A 15,854-nucleotide genomic window follows, 5' to 3' on the forward strand; every position below is an offset into this window, starting at 1 on the left:
CTCAGAAAAACCACGTTTTGATAAAATCAAGCGTTCAATTTCCAAGCAGTCAGCTTCAGAGAAATTAGATTTTGATGTTTGAAGGGACCCTGGATCAGAAGGTCCTGTTTCAGAGGTAGCGACCAAGGTGGACAGGATGACATGTCCACTAGATCTGCATACCAAGTCCTGCGTGGCCATGCAGGCGTTATTAGAATCACTGATGCTCTCTCCTGTTTGATTCTGGCAATCAATCGAGGAAGCATCGGGAAGGGTGGAAACACATAAGCCATCCCGAAGGTCCAAGGTGCTGTCAAAGCATCTATCAGAACCGCTCCCGGATCTGGACCAGTAACGAGGAAGCTTGGCGTTCTGTCGAGACGCCATGAGATCTATCTCTGGTTTGCCCCAACGTCGAAGTATTTGGGCAAAGACCTCCGGATGAAGTTCCCACTCCCCCGGATGAAAAGTCTGACGACTTAAGAAATCCGCCTCCCAGTTCTCCACTCCCGGGATGTGGATTGCTGACAGGTGGCAAGAGTGAGACTCTGCCCAGCGAATTATCTTTGATACTTCCATCATTGCTAGGGAGCTTCTTGTCCCTCCCTGATGGTTGATGTAAGCTACAGTCGTGATGTTGTCCGACTGAAACCTGATGAACCCCCGAGTTGTTAACTGGGGCCAAGCCAGAAGGGCATTGAGAACTGCTCTCAATTCCAGAATGTTTATTGGTAGGAGACTCTCCTCCTGATTCCATTGTCCCTGAGCCTTCAGAAAATTCCAGACAGCGCCCCAACCTAGTAGGCTGGCGTCTGTTGTTACAATTGTCCAGTCCGGCCTGCTGAATGGCATCCCCCTGGACAGATGTGGCCGAGAAAGCCACCATAGAAGAGAATTTCTGGTCTCTTGATCCAGAGTAGGGGACAAGTCTGAGTAATCCCCATTCCACTGACTTAGCATGCACAATTGCAGCGGTCTGAGATGTAGACGTGCAAAGGGTACTATGTCCATTGCTGCTACCATTAAGCCGATCACCTCCATGCATTGAGCTACTGACGGGTGGTTGAATGGAATGAAGGACACGGCATGCATTTTGAAGCTTTGTTAACCTGTCTTCTGTCAGGTAAATCTTCATTTCTACAGAATCTATAAGAGTCCCCAAGAATGGAACTCTTGTGAGTGGAAAGAGAACTCTTCTTTTCGTTCACCTTCCATCCATGCGACCTTAGAAATGCCAGTACTAACTCTGTATGAGACTTGGCAGTTTGAAAGCTTGAAGCTTGTATCAGAATGTCGTCTAGGTACGGAGCTACCGCAATTCCTCGCGGTCTTAGTACCGCCAGAAGAGCACACAGAACCTTTGTGAAGATTCTCGGAGCCGTAGCCAATCCGAATGGAAGAGCTACAAACTGGTAATGCCTGTCTAGAAAGGCAAACCTTAGATACCGGTAATGATCTTTGTGAATCGGTATGTGAAGGTAAGCATCCTTTAAATCCACTGTGGTCATGTACTGACCCTTTTGGATCATGGGTAAAATTGTCCGAATAGTTTCCATTTTGAACGATGGAACTCTTAGGAATTTGTTTAGGATCTTTAAATCCAAGATTGGCCTGAAAGTTCCCTCTTTTTTGGGAACCACAAACAGATTTGAGTAAAACCCTTGTCCTTGTTCCGACCGCGGAACCGGATGGATCACTCCCATTAATAAAAGATCTTGTACGCAGCGTAGAAACGCCTCTTTCTTTATTTGGTTTGTTGACAACCTTGACAGATGAAATCTCCCTCTTGGGGGAGAGAATTTGAAGTCTAGAAGGTATCCCTGAGATATGATCTCTAACGCCCAGGGATCCTGGACATCTCTTGCCCAAGCCTGGGCGAAGAGAGAAAGTCTGCCCCCCACTAGATCCGTTCCCGGATCGGGGGCCCTCGATTCATGCTGTCTTAGGGGGCAGCAGCAGGTTTCCTGGCCTGCTTGCCCTTGTTCCAGGACTGGTTAGGTCTCCAGCCTTGTCTGTAGCGAGCAACAGCTCCTTCCTGTTTTGGTGCAGAGGAAGTTGATGCTGCTCCTGCTTTGAAATTACGAAAATTAGACTGTCTAGCCTTAGGTTTGGCTCTGTCTTGAGGCAGGGCATGGCCTTTACCTCCTGTAATGTCAGCGATAATTTCTTTCAACCCGGGCCCGAATAAGGTCTGCCCTTTGAAAGGTATATTAAGCAATTTAGATTTAGAAGTAACGTCAGCTGACCAGGATTTTAGCCACAGTGCTCTGCGTGCCTGAATGGCGAATCCGGAATTCTTAGCCGTAAGTTTAGTTAAATGTACTACGGCATCTGAAATAAATGAGTTAGCTAACTTAAGGGCTTTAAGCTTGTGTGTAATCTCATCTAATGGAGCTGATTCAAGTGTCTCTTCCAGAGACTCAAACCAAAATGCATGCAAGAGGTTGCAATATAAAACCTTGTTGAACAAACATTTTCTTAAGGTAACCCTCTAACTTTTTATCCATTGGATCTGAAAAGGCACAGCTATCCTCCACCGGGATAGTGGTACGCTTAGCTAAAGTAGAAACTGCTCCCTCCACCTTAGGGACCGTTTGCCATAAGTCCCGTGTGGTGGCGTCTATTGGAAACATCTTTCTAAATATCGGAGGGGGTGAGAACGGCACACCGGGTCTATCCCACTCCTTAGTAACAATTTCAGTAAGTCTCTTAGGTATAGGAAAAACGTCAGTACTCGCCGGTACCGCAAAATATTTATCCAACCTACACATTTTCTCTGGTATTGCAACTGTGTTACAATCATTCAGAGCCGCTAACACCTCCCCTAGTAATACACGGAGGTTTTCCAGCTTAAATTTAAAATTTGAAATATCTGAATCCAGTTTGTTTCGATCAGAACCGTCACCCGCAGAATGAAGCTCTCCGTCCTCATGTTCTGCAAATTGTGACGCAGTGTCTGACATGGCCCTAATATTATCAGCGCACTCTGTTCTCACCCCAGAGTGATCACGCTTACCTCTTAGTTCTGGTAATTTAGCCAAAACTTCAGTCATAACAGTAGCCATATCCTGTAATGTGATTTGTAATGGCCGCCCAGATGTACTCGGCGCTACAATATCACGCACCTCCCGAGCGGGAGATGCAGGTACTGACACGTGAGGCGAGTTAGTCGGCATAACTCTCCCCTCGTTGTTTGGTGAAATATGTTCAATTTGTACAGATTGACTTTTATTTAAAGTAGCATCAATACAGTTAGTACATAAATTTCTATTGGGCTCCACTTTGGCTTTAGCACATATAGCACAGATATCTTCCTCTGAATCAGACATGTTTAACACACTAGCAAATAAACTAGCAACTTGGAAATACTTTTCAAGTAATTTACTATAATATGAAAACGTACTGTGCCTATAAGAAGCACAGAAAAAGTTATGACAGTTGAAAATTAATAAACTGAAAAGTTATAGCATCAAATCTTTGTAAAAAACACAATTTTAGCAAAGGATTGCTCCCATTAGCAAAGGATAACTAACCCTGATAGCAGAAAAAAAAGAAAAAAAAACAGAAATAAACGTTTTTTTTTTTTTTATCACAGACAACTACAATCTCACAGCTCTGCTGTGAGTGATTACCTCCCTCAAAACAAGTTTTGAAGACCCCTGAGTTCTGTAGAGATGAACCGGATCATGCAGGGAAGACAAACTTCTGACTGAATTTTTTGATGCGTAGCAAAAGCACCAAAAAAGGTCCCTCCCCCTCACACATAACAGTGAGAGAGATCAGTAAACTGTCATAAATTAAATAAAACGACTGCCAAGTGGAAAAAAATAGTGCCCAAAACATTTTTTCACCCAGTACCTCAGAAAATTAAACGATTTTACATGCCAGCAAAAAACGTTTAACATTAATAAATTGAGTGTTATTAAAAAGCCTGTTGCTAGTCCCTGCAAATTAGGCTAAAGTTTTATGCATACAGTATAATTCCAGTGAAGTGCCATTCCCCAGAATACTGAAGTGTAAAATATACATACATGACAGCCTGATACCAGTTGCTGCTACTGCATTTAAGGCTGAGTTTACATTATATCGGTATGGCAGAATTTTCTCATCAATTCCATTGTCAGAAAATAATAAGCTGCTACATACCTCTTTGCAGATTAATCTGCCCGCTGTCCCCTGATCTGAAGTTTACCTCTCCTCAGATGGCCGAGAAACAGCAATATGATCTTAACTACTCCGGCTAAAATCATAGAAAAACTCAGGTAGATTCTTCTTCAAATTCTACCAGAGAAGGAATAACACACTCCGGTGCTATTATAAAATAACAAACTTTTGATTGAAGGTATGAAACTAAGTATAATCACCACAGTCCTCTCACACATCCTATCTATTCGTTGGGTGCAAGAGAATGACTGGTAATGGCAGTTAGGGGAGGAGCTATATAGCAGCTCTGCTGGGTGAATCCTCTTGCACTTCCTGTTGGGGAGGAGTTAATATCCCATAAGTAATGGATGATCCGTGGACTGGATACACTTAACAAGAGAAATGTATTTCTATAACAGTGTTGGTTATGCAAAACTGGGGAATGGGTAATAAAGGGATTATCTTTCTTTATAAAAAATAAAATAAAAATTTCTGGTGTTGACTGTCCCTTTAAGGTTCACCACAACGATATGGCCAAACAAGCAGAATATGTTGTTTATTATATGTTTTTTGTGGTCCCTTATATTGTTTTATTTGGGTATCCACTATAGTGCTTAACAGGGTCAAGCACTGTCTCTGCATATAAGCATACAGCAATATAGTGCATCTGTTGTATATAATATATTGCAAAAAAATGTCCATTAAAAACAAATGCACATGTCAATTTTGACTTATCCCTTTAAATATAATTCATAAAAAAAAAAAAAATATGTTTCAATTACTCCTGGAACGTCAGTATGTTTGATTAAATCAATTTTCAGTTTGTTTTTCTAACAGAAGCAGCCAGTGTATGTAGCTAGATGTTGAATATCCTGACCTACAAGTTTATCTGCTACTGCAAACAGAGATTCCACCAATATATCCTGTTTTGGTAAAAAAAAGTTTGACCTTTTGAGTTGAGTCTTCCCTAAAGAACTATAAAAGAAAAAAAAAAAAGAAAAAAACACAACAATGTATACAAAAATGCAACAGCCGTTTCCCATCTTGTGGAACTCTCTGCCTCGCTCCACAAGACTCTCCCCTAGTTTTGAAAGCTTCAAGCGCTCCCTAAAGACTACTGTTCAGGGATGCATACAACCTATGCTAACCTTACTTTATACCAGTTCCACTCCTCCATTGCTATCCCCTAAACCCCCTTAGCATGTAAGCCTAAGAGCAACTCTTGGCAGGGCCCTCTACTCATTTGATTCCTATAATTGTTTTGTTTTACTCCCCCTTTGTTTATAACGTTGTGGAATCTGTTGGCGCTCTACAAATAACCGATAATAAAGCTGTTGCACAAAGAAAAAAAGTGCCTTGCTCTTGTTCATACCAGTGAAAAAGACAGCATCAAAGAGAAATACACATCATTCATACTAAATAACTTTAATGGGTATATAAAAAACCAGCAAGACGTTGCGCGCACACACACACACAAATTAAAAGTAGCTTTAACCCTTTGATGACAGGGTTAATTTGTCTACATTGGAAAACGTTCCAATGTAAACAAATTTAAAACCTGCGATCGTGCACGCGATTGCGAGATTTCAATGATGGGATCGGGTCAGGGGAGCGTCCCTGTGACGCTAGGCACGCCCTCTAGATCACATAATCGGAAACGCAGTTGGCTTTAGGACAGCCAACGCTTATGACGTTCTATTTCATCATAACGGCACTAAAGCCTAGTGTAATTATGACGGAACAGAACGGCATAACTGTGTTAAAACGTTAACTGGTGTTAGATTAATCAGCAAGGATTAGAATATTATTGAGGGATAGCATCAACTAAATTACAAGCCACTCCACAAGAATATGGAGAGAGTGGTTTGAAGCGTGCCCAGAAATATATCACTGCTAATCCTAACTAAGCTCCTTCTATAGCGGGAGCTAACTTACTTGTTATCTGACTAGTGTCATAACATAATGAAAAGTGCCATCAATAATTATCAGTTAAACATCCCAGTAAGCAGTATAAAAAGAGGGATTGTTCCCTCGTGAGAGTGCCCCTTGAGCAATAGGAGAAGATTGTTAGGAGTGGAATAGATCAGTACAAGGAGTTAAGCGTTATTGTTTTAGTTAAATATATCTATTTAAATTGTTATTATTAAGGTAATTAATATTTGTTCTCCTTCCACAAAGAATAGCAGAAAAGTTGTCCAAATATGAATTATGAACCTGGAGAAGGTTCAACTAGAAAGCGACTCACAATTTCATAATTATCTATGCATTTCTAATAGTATTTAACTGAATCAGTAATTTTGCGATATAAAAAACGTAAAACTAATCTTGAATTATTATTCTAAAAAAAATGAAATCTTCATTTGGATATAAATATTAAAGGGGCATGAAACGCTAAATTTTTCTTTCACTATTTAGATAGAGCATACTTTTCAATTTACTTCATTTTTTTGGTATCCATTGTTAAAGGAGCAGCAATGCACTATTGGGAGCTAGCTGAGCACATTGAGTGAGAGAATGGCATTACACAGCAACCAATCAGCAGCTAGCTCCCAGCTCCTGAGTCTACCTAGGTATGATTTTCAACAAAGGATACTAAGAGAATGAAGCACATTAGACAATAAAAGTAAACTGGTATGGTGTTTAAAAGTGCATGCTTTATCTGAATTATGAAAGTTTGATTTTAAGGCTTTAAAGGGACAGTCAAGTCCAAAAATAACTTTCATTTTTCAAATAGGGCATGTAATTTTAAAAAAAAACTTTCCAATTTACTTTTATCAACAATTGTGCTTTGTTCTCTTGGTATTCTAGTTGAAAGCAAACCTAGGAAGGCTCATATGATAATTTCTAAGCCCTTGAAGGCCGTCTCTATTTTATTTACTTTTCACAGCATGGGACAGCTAGCTCTTGTAGGCCATATAGATAACATTGTGATCACGCTCGTGGCAGACACTGCACTAATTGGCTAAAATGCAAGTCAATAGATAAGAACTAAAAGTCATGTGATTAGGGGCGGTCAGAAGATGCTTAGATACAAGTTAGTCACAGAAGTAAAAAGTGTATTAATATAACAGTGTTGGTTTTGCAAAACTGGGGAATGGGTAATAAAGGGATTATCTATCTTTTTAAACAACAAAAATTCTGGTGTTGACTGTCCCTTTAAGGCTATAACAACCAGCAAGAATGAGTATTTATGTAGAAAGCCATGATATAAATTAAGTCTTCCTGACTAGTGATTAAAATCAAATCCACCCAGATAATTTTGAATGAAAGGATTTTTGCAATACTTTTGAGTTAGTCTTTGTTAGAAGCACTTTTCCCACCATCCAGTGCACTAGCACATTAAGCATACCTAGGTAAGCACAGTGCAACAGATTTTAAACAGTCTGCTCAGATAGCTTGCTGTGGCTTATTTCATGTATGCAGTCATCTAAAAGTACAAAGGTACTGCTGTATCAAAAAGCAGACACTGCCACTTCTAAAATTAAAGGGACACTCAAGTCAAAATTAAACTTCATGATTCTGATAGAGCATGCAATTTTAAACAACTTTCAAATTTACTTCCATTAACAAAATGTGCACAGTCTTTTTATATTTATACTTTTTGAGTCACAAACTCCTACTGAGCATGTGCATGAATTAACAGCATATACATATATGCATTTGTGATTGGCTGATGACTGTCACATGATACAGGGGGGGTGGAAATAGACATAACTTTGCAATTTATTTAACAAAAATCTACTACTCATTTGAAGTTCAGACTAAGTGCTGTTGCATTGTCTTCTTATCAAGCATTTGTTGATTATGCAAATCTACAGTGCTGACTGGTCCTTTAATGTCACAAATTCCCTGAATACCACAGGTAAAGTGCTAATTGCTGTGGAATCCAGTTGAACCTTTGACTATTTTATTTAACAAAAAGCTTTATTAAAAAGGATTAGTGTTTTTCATACACAAGTCTGCTTGAAAAAACTATATATATATATATATATTTTTCTTTTTAAACAAACAGTGTGTGTTTTTTTATCCTTTCAATATTTAGAAGGGAGAGACCAAATATTCAAGTCACCTTTTTTCCTAGGATACCTTGACTTGACTGTAAACTTCCAGCCAATCCAGAACCAATATTGGAGCAATTCCTGTGAAAAAAATAATAGAGACACACCCAGAGAACAAAAGCCAGAAAAACTGCTGCACTTGTTCATAAGGCCAGTGCCACTCAGGGTGCAGTCTCTTAGCACACTGCGCTTTTCACAGAGAAGAAATATCTTGATCCTGCCCAATGACAACCCAGCCACGAAATACCAGGAAAATCTCCCCCGAACTAGAGAAAACAACAAATCCCAGACCTACGTTTCAACCTCTATTAGAAAGTATTACACAGCCCCCACCCAGCTACTTTATAATGCCACCCGGCTGGCAACATTTTCTGTGGAGAATACTGATAAAGAAATATACACACACTAACTATGCTCTCAGGAGATATATATATATATATATATATATATATATCACAAAAACACTTTACATATCAATGTAAGTTACAATAGCATGGTACTGCTATATATGTTCTTTTTTTTAGATATTTAAATATTAGTAGCATACTCGTACAGCAGACTAAGCTTGCTAGGGAGCTGGGCCTGCTAATATTTCTGTCTCAAACAAACAGATTATAGAGGAAATAGTTACAAAGGGCAATTTTGCTTTTGTAAAAAATGCTGTTGACAAGTTTTCCTGCTAATACTATCTGCTACGGAAAAAAAAAAAAAAAAAAGTCATAGTAAATAAAAAGTAGAACAAGCCAAACTCCACTCACAAGGCTCCTCCATTTATTCTTCCCACAGCTTAAAGGGACAGTCTAGGCCAAAAAAAACTTTCATGATTCAGATAGAGCATGTCATTTTAAACAATTTTCCAATTTACTTTTATCACCAATTTTGCTTTGTTCTCTTGGTATTCTTAGTTGAAAGCTTAACCTAGGAGGTTCATATGCTAATTTCTTAGACCCTGAAGGCCACCTCTTTTCAGAATGCATTTTAACAGTTTTTCACCACTAGAGGGTGTTAGTTCATGTATTTCATATAGATAACACTGTGCTCGTGCACATGAAGTTATCTGGGAGCAGGCACTGATTGGCTAAACTGCAAGTCTGTCAAAAGAACTGAAATAAGGGGCAGTCTGCAGAGGCTTAGATACAAGATAATCACAGAGGTTAAAAGTATATTAATATAACTGTGTTGGTTATGCAAAACTGGGGAATGGGTAATACAGGGATTATCTATCTTTTAAAACAATAACAATTCTGGTGTAGACTGTCCCTTTAAACTTTTTTTTCCCTTAGCTTCTTAAAACCAAATCATTATACATATGTTCCAACCACAGCTTCTAAACCCGTCTCACTCTAGCTATGTATAGTTATCAACCACTACATATAAAGGACAGGAAGCTATTATTACTAATGAGAAACATCTTTCACTTAAAATGATTTGTTGGGTATACCATCTAAAACATAAAAAACACGAATGATGGAGAAATGTGCCCTTGTAGTTACAGTAACTTTGCACTAACAGATGATGAAAGGACAAAGGGTCATGACTTCTTAAAACCCCAAGAGATCTTTTTACAGTGAAGGAGTTCATGAAATCAGACCCCATGAGTGCACATTACAAGGAAACATTTTTCACAATTAAATGACTTCCTGAAGTGAAGCAAAGTGTGCTACTGGATAAATAAAATCTGCTAGAGGCACAGAAAGGGAGAGTACTGCACTTGAAAGAAAAATGCTTGTGGAATCACAATAGAATGGGGGGAAAAAACGATTCTCATTATATAGCAGGAGAATTTAGTGATCAGGCAAATGTTTTTGTTGGAGCCAAGTAAGGGTATGTGTATATAGGTAGTATATGTAGACTAAGGTTTGCTAATTTTACATCAAGTTTCCATGCGTCAGCTAGAACACTGAGAAAGAAGCGAGCTACGGAAAAAGTATTTGTATATAAATACATAATAAATTTAGGAAAGTTAAAAGGTGTGTTTTTAGAAGATATCAATAACACAACTTTCCACCAATCAGTATTGGCATAAGAGGAGTATGTTAGTATTCATGTTCCTGCGGCTGCATAGCACTAGGATACTGCTGTAAGCCAAATAATCATCAGTTTACTCCCCAGGACATTTAATGGGCACACCACCCAGCTGATTTTACTGACCACCTGGGTAAAATTGAAGTCAATTTTAACCTATAAATTAGCTACTATTAAATTTTAAAATTTTTATTAAACAAATTAAAGTAATGTATATTAAATTATGCAATTATAACAGAAAATTATATATTGCAAAGTACTGCACTGCCTTCACCCGGTTACATCATCTATCTGAATCATGAAAGAATACTTTTGTGTTCCATGTCCCTTTAAATATTTTGTGCATTAAAAATGTAAGTTATATATAGGTATCTGTTCACTGGCTGTACAGCACAACTCACACTGATTTTCTTAAGAAATATTTTAGATGGAAGAACTGGGTTTTTTTTTTTTGGGGGGGGGGGATAATGTCCCTTTGTAAGTATCATAAAAGCACTGCAAATATTCAATTTATTTCTGCAAAAGAAAGGAGTATGTTGCAATAGCACATAAACAGCAGCTGCAAGCAATTCATGTTTCTAAAAAAGGACGACTATAATATATCCACTCAGGCTATGAGTAATGTGGCATTTATGGGATAAAAGACAACCGCCAAACAAATTATATAAACTGTTCAAGATCACCTATTAATGCATCCATAGTTTATATATTTTGTTTGGAGGTTATGCAGCAATGTAATGGGATGGAACTTTGTTAATTTATATGAGCATCAAAATATAGCTTGGGACACATTAGTAATAATTAAAAGGGACATGAAAACCATTTTTTTTTCTTTCATGAAAAAGAAAGAGCATGCAATTTTAAACAATGTTCCAATGTATTTCTATTATCTAATTTGTTTCATTCTCTTGATAGTCTTTGTTGAATAGCATATCAAAATAGGCTCAGTAGCTGCTGATTGGTGGCTGCACATAGTTGCCTCGCCCATGTGCATTGCCAATTCTTCAGCAAATGATATCTAAAGAATGAAGCAAATTAGATAATAGAAGTAAACTGAAATGTTTAAAATGCTATTCCCTATCTGAATCACAAAAGAAAAATTGTGTTTCATTTAATTTAAAAGTCATAATTTTTATACATCAGCAACTGAATACTAAACTGCAAAAAAATCTGCACAAAATTAAGTGTGGTATAAGCATTTCAAATGAACACTAAAGAAATACATTTACAAAACATGGCACATTGAGCTAAACTATGTGAAAAGCCTTGATTGTGAACAATTAGGGGTAGCTGTCAAGTTTATACACTGCTCTAAGCAATCACTTTGTAGACTGTAGTGTCTACAAATTTGTTGTATAAGCATTTAAACGCTCAAGAGTTAAAGGGACAGTTCACCCAAAAACTTTCTCCCCTTTAAATTATTCCCAATGATCCTTTTTACCTGCTAGAGTGTATTAAATTGGTTGCAAGTAGCTCCTTTACTCATATTTCAGCATTTGAAATAGCTGATTTAGCTTGTGTTTTCCCAACCTATACTGAAAGTTTTGATACTGGCTTATACGCTATTGACAAGCCTAAGTAAACACAGTCAGCAGAAGAGATTACACTTCCAGTGGAATGCAGGATAGTTAAGTAATAAAATGATAATTTTCCATTGTTCTCTCTATGTATTGAGCTTTGGTGTTCCAGACAAATATAAGATAAGGAAGCAAGTCTGTGCACATAAAAGTGATAACATAACGAGATCTGATATTACCTGAAGCTCAACCCATTGTAATAGGCTGTGGTTTCAAAGCACAAAACTTGCTACTTCAGATACATAAACCCGAAAATGCAATTTCTCAAATATTTTATACCCTGCAGTTGGTATAACAAGTCATTTAAAATACATTTATGGAAAAACAATTTTACAGTGTACTGTCCCTTTAAGCACACAGTTAACTTAACACTTGGAATCAGTAACACAAAGCAGCTCTTATATAGGAACCGGACAGTGAGACAATAAGGAACAGCAGATGCAGGTAGGAGACCAATTACCAGTTCTGTCCTACAAAGCAGCTGCAAAAGAGGATTGTATTAGAATGGCCCTTTAAAAAAAAAAAAAAATGAATATCTGAAAGATAAAGGATGGTGAGCAAAGGATGCTGAAATTCACAAAGTTTAGGACTTTGATAAACAGCCTGTGAGGTAGGATTAAAACTGTTACAAAGTGATTAAATGCATAAACCATTTGAATGTTACAAAGATTTAACATACAAATTAGCTTATACCATTAGACATCTGGTCAGCTGAAGGCAGAAACTACAAAGACAAGGTGAGTCATAAATGAAATAAAGAGAAAAAAAGCCTTCTGAGACAAAACACTGTTGGAAATTCCTGAGGTTTTAAAAAAAAAACTAAAAAAAAAAAAAAAAAACTCTTATGAACAGTTTTAAGATTATTATATGTTAGGCTTGAAGAAAGAAAAAAAAAAAGGAGGGGGGAGAAGGAAATATAACAACGGTGTTAAAATGCTAAACTTTAAACCAGGTAAGCGGACAATACATTAGTTTAAATTTTGTTTTTTTAGCTCCAGTTGGATTTCAATTAAAGGGATAGTCTAGTCAAAATTAAACTTTCATGATTCAGATAGAGTATGCAATTTTAAGCAACTTTCTAATTTATTCCTATTATCAATTTTTCTACGTTCTCTTGGTATCTTCATTTAAAAAAGCTGGAGTGTAAGCTTAGAAGCTGGCCAATTTTTGGTTTAGAACCTGGGTAGCGCTTGCTGATTAGTACCCAAAATGTAGCCATCCAATTAGCAAGCGTTAGCCAGGTGCTGAACGAAAAATGGGCCGGCTCCTAAGCTTACTTTCCAGATTTTTTAAATAAAGATACCAAAAGAACGAAGAAAAATTAAAAGGAATACATTTGAAAGTTGCACGCTGATTCATGAAAGTTTCATTTTGACTAGACTATCCCTTTAATGTATAGGCCTTAAAAAGACAGAAGTAATAATTCCTTTAATTCACTTAATCTAAACAATTGGAGGTATCACTTTTACATTCTAACAATAACAGAATTCAAAACAAAATAAGCGCTCTCCCACATCCCATAAATTATTTGGGTAAAATGGTTACAATTTAATAGTCCAAGAACCTATCTATAGTTCCCAAACAAGATAGCTCTACTCACCGAACTGGTTTCTTCTGCACTTTCTGGGGGTCTGGTGCTGTATAGGGAATGATCCTGGGCTCCCAATTCTCACTGTTCTCTACACCAGCAGGGACAGAGTTGGGTTTTCTGGCCGAGTTAACATTGCCTCTGTCACGCATGGGGTCAGATGCTACTCCTGACCCAGGAGAGAACCTTAGCCCACCTCCACAGGGTTCTTCAACCCATGTTACACTTAGCAAGCTAAGGGTGAAACCCAAAGAAATACCAACTACCACAGGGCCTGCAGGCCTCAGCAGAGACAGTAACATGGAAAGTCTCATTGTAAAACAGACCCAGAGACACTTACCACATGCAAGGACACTTGCCCCAGTCTTTGGACTGTGGGCAGGAGACCCGTTTGCTACAATGGCTTCCACTGTTATAGTGCCCAAGTCATTGCCTCTCTGTATGCCTATACTATTGAAGGAAAATGCAACAAACCTCTCCTGTCCGTCTTCAACAGCCACCCCCCTGAGCTACTGTTACTCTTATTTACTTACTATCAAACAATGGCTTGCAATCACAACCACCCTCCTCCTTCCTTATCACTGAAATACCAATGTATACTGTTATCTTTTGCCTAGTAAATTTCAAGGAGTCTTTGTCGCCATGCTTTTTCAGTCACACCATCATTCAACTACTTTATAGTGGTCATTGCATTTGCCTTCTTCTGTTTAATACAAACTTTTCCTTTCACTCTATTTTAAAAAGTTCCACATCCAACCTTCCTCAATATTCACTTTCCCCCATGTCACTTTCACATGTAGCTGTTTAGTCACCCGTTGTCCCTAAGACCTCAGTTAATTGCTAGCATTCCCCTGCACACTTTGGTTTGCCTTTCGGAGCGCTGATGAGGTAATTGACAGATATCTCCAATATCATAATCATACGGGTCTCACAAACTGCGATGGCTTTCAACCATAGCAATACACCCCATTCACACTCTCCTTCCTTCTGTACAAATTACAAGCTCCCAGCAACCGCCTGACGTGTCACCTCGTTATCACGCCCTTTTCTTTACGTCATCACGTTGTACCAGTAAAAAAAACACAACAAAAAAAACCACGCCTCTCCTTACAGCGAGGCTTGACCCGCAAGACCCGGAAATGTTGGCGAAACCCTGTGATTGGTGGTTAGTTTTTAATAGGTGTAAATATACGTCTTTGTTACTAGTAGTATAGATAAACTGTAAATTACGACATAAAGATGGGGCTTACTTTTTTATTTAATCATTATTAGTAATAGAAATGCATTTAGGTTTTAGCAATTTTCCAATGTACTTCTATTTTCGATTTTACTTCATTCTCTTATCCTTTGTTGAAGGAGCAGATATGCACTACTAACTGAACACACCAGTAAGCCAATGAAAAGAGGGATATATGTGCAGCCACAACTAGCTCCCAGTTCCCAAGATATTCTTTTCAACAAAGACAACTAAGTAAATTAGATAATAAAAGTAAATTGGAAAGTTGTTTAAAACTGTATCTGAATCATGAAGGAAAGATTTTAAAATTGAAATAATAGTATACCACAAGCTTTTGTGTGGTCGTATAACAAGTTTAAATCACGAATACAATGGACATTCAGTAGAAATAACCCTTACAATACCGGTGTTTGCACTGATACCGTTGTACAGTCTGAAATGATAATAGCAATTTACATGTGTGAAACTAACCTTTTTCACTTCCAAACTAATAGCAACATTTGTAAAGTATATATTTGAGCTGGGGCATTATGAGTATGCTGTACATATGTGTAGAATGTATTATTTATATTCATTATACTGTAAAATTGTTCATTATACATTTTTTTTTATAAAATTTATTGTAAAAAAAGTTTTGAATTAAGATTAAAGGGCCATAAGAGTAAAAAAAAAAAAATAGCCGTGCTCTGCGGGTAGGGTTTAAACCCAGCCGGTGATTAGGAGCCGGTGCCGGTATTAGTAAAATACCGGCAATGCAAAAGCCAGGGTCTTTCTTTGCAGCAGCAGCTGTCATGTTTATAGATAGGCTACAATCCGTTTTCTGTTGTTACACGTGTTTCCAGCAGATGGCGCCTATTACAGACATAGAAAAACCACGTTACCACAGTAACTGTCTGTTCCTTAGGTAATCAAGCTTCCCTTCGCCTTGCTATGATGCACTTTAGTCACTGCAAGAGGCGTGGCCTGGGGCGCGTGAGAGATTCGCAACACAGCACGACTAGTACTGAAATGTAGGAGACGTATATGCCTGTGCAGTCTGGACTGGACACGGAGGAGAATTTCCTATCTCGACTCTAGATGACTTGCCATGTAGAATTGGAAGCTGCTTTCCTCAATTTGGATTTCTGGCCAAAACCGGCGAAAAGTAACAGCATCCCTGAGATAGCACTTAGGGCTCAATACGCTTCTTTCATATAGTCTAGTGAGCCACTGAACGACCCAAACACTGGCGTCTCCTTCATTTATTT

The 15,854-nt window shown here is 38.1% G+C and overlaps 1 protein-coding gene across 1 annotated transcript in view; it reads right to left on the reverse strand.

Annotated features, from left to right (window-relative positions):
* Positions 1–14,403, reverse strand: part of CHPF (chondroitin polymerizing factor) — a 166,482-nt gene extending 152,079 nt beyond the window's left edge. Inside the window, exon 1 of the mRNA XM_053712467.1 lies at positions 13,383–14,403. Coding sequence (XP_053568442.1) covers positions 13,383–13,684 — 302 coding nt within the window. The 5' untranslated portion in view covers positions 13,685–14,403. The remainder of the gene's footprint in view (positions 1–13,382) is intronic.
* Positions 14,404–15,854: the final 1,451 nt, after the last annotated feature.

The sequence above is a fragment of the Bombina bombina genome, chromosome 1 (assembly GCF_027579735.1).
Source record: "Bombina bombina isolate aBomBom1 chromosome 1, aBomBom1.pri, whole genome shotgun sequence".
In the NCBI taxonomy this organism is placed as follows: domain Eukaryota; kingdom Metazoa; phylum Chordata; class Amphibia; order Anura; family Bombinatoridae; genus Bombina; species Bombina bombina.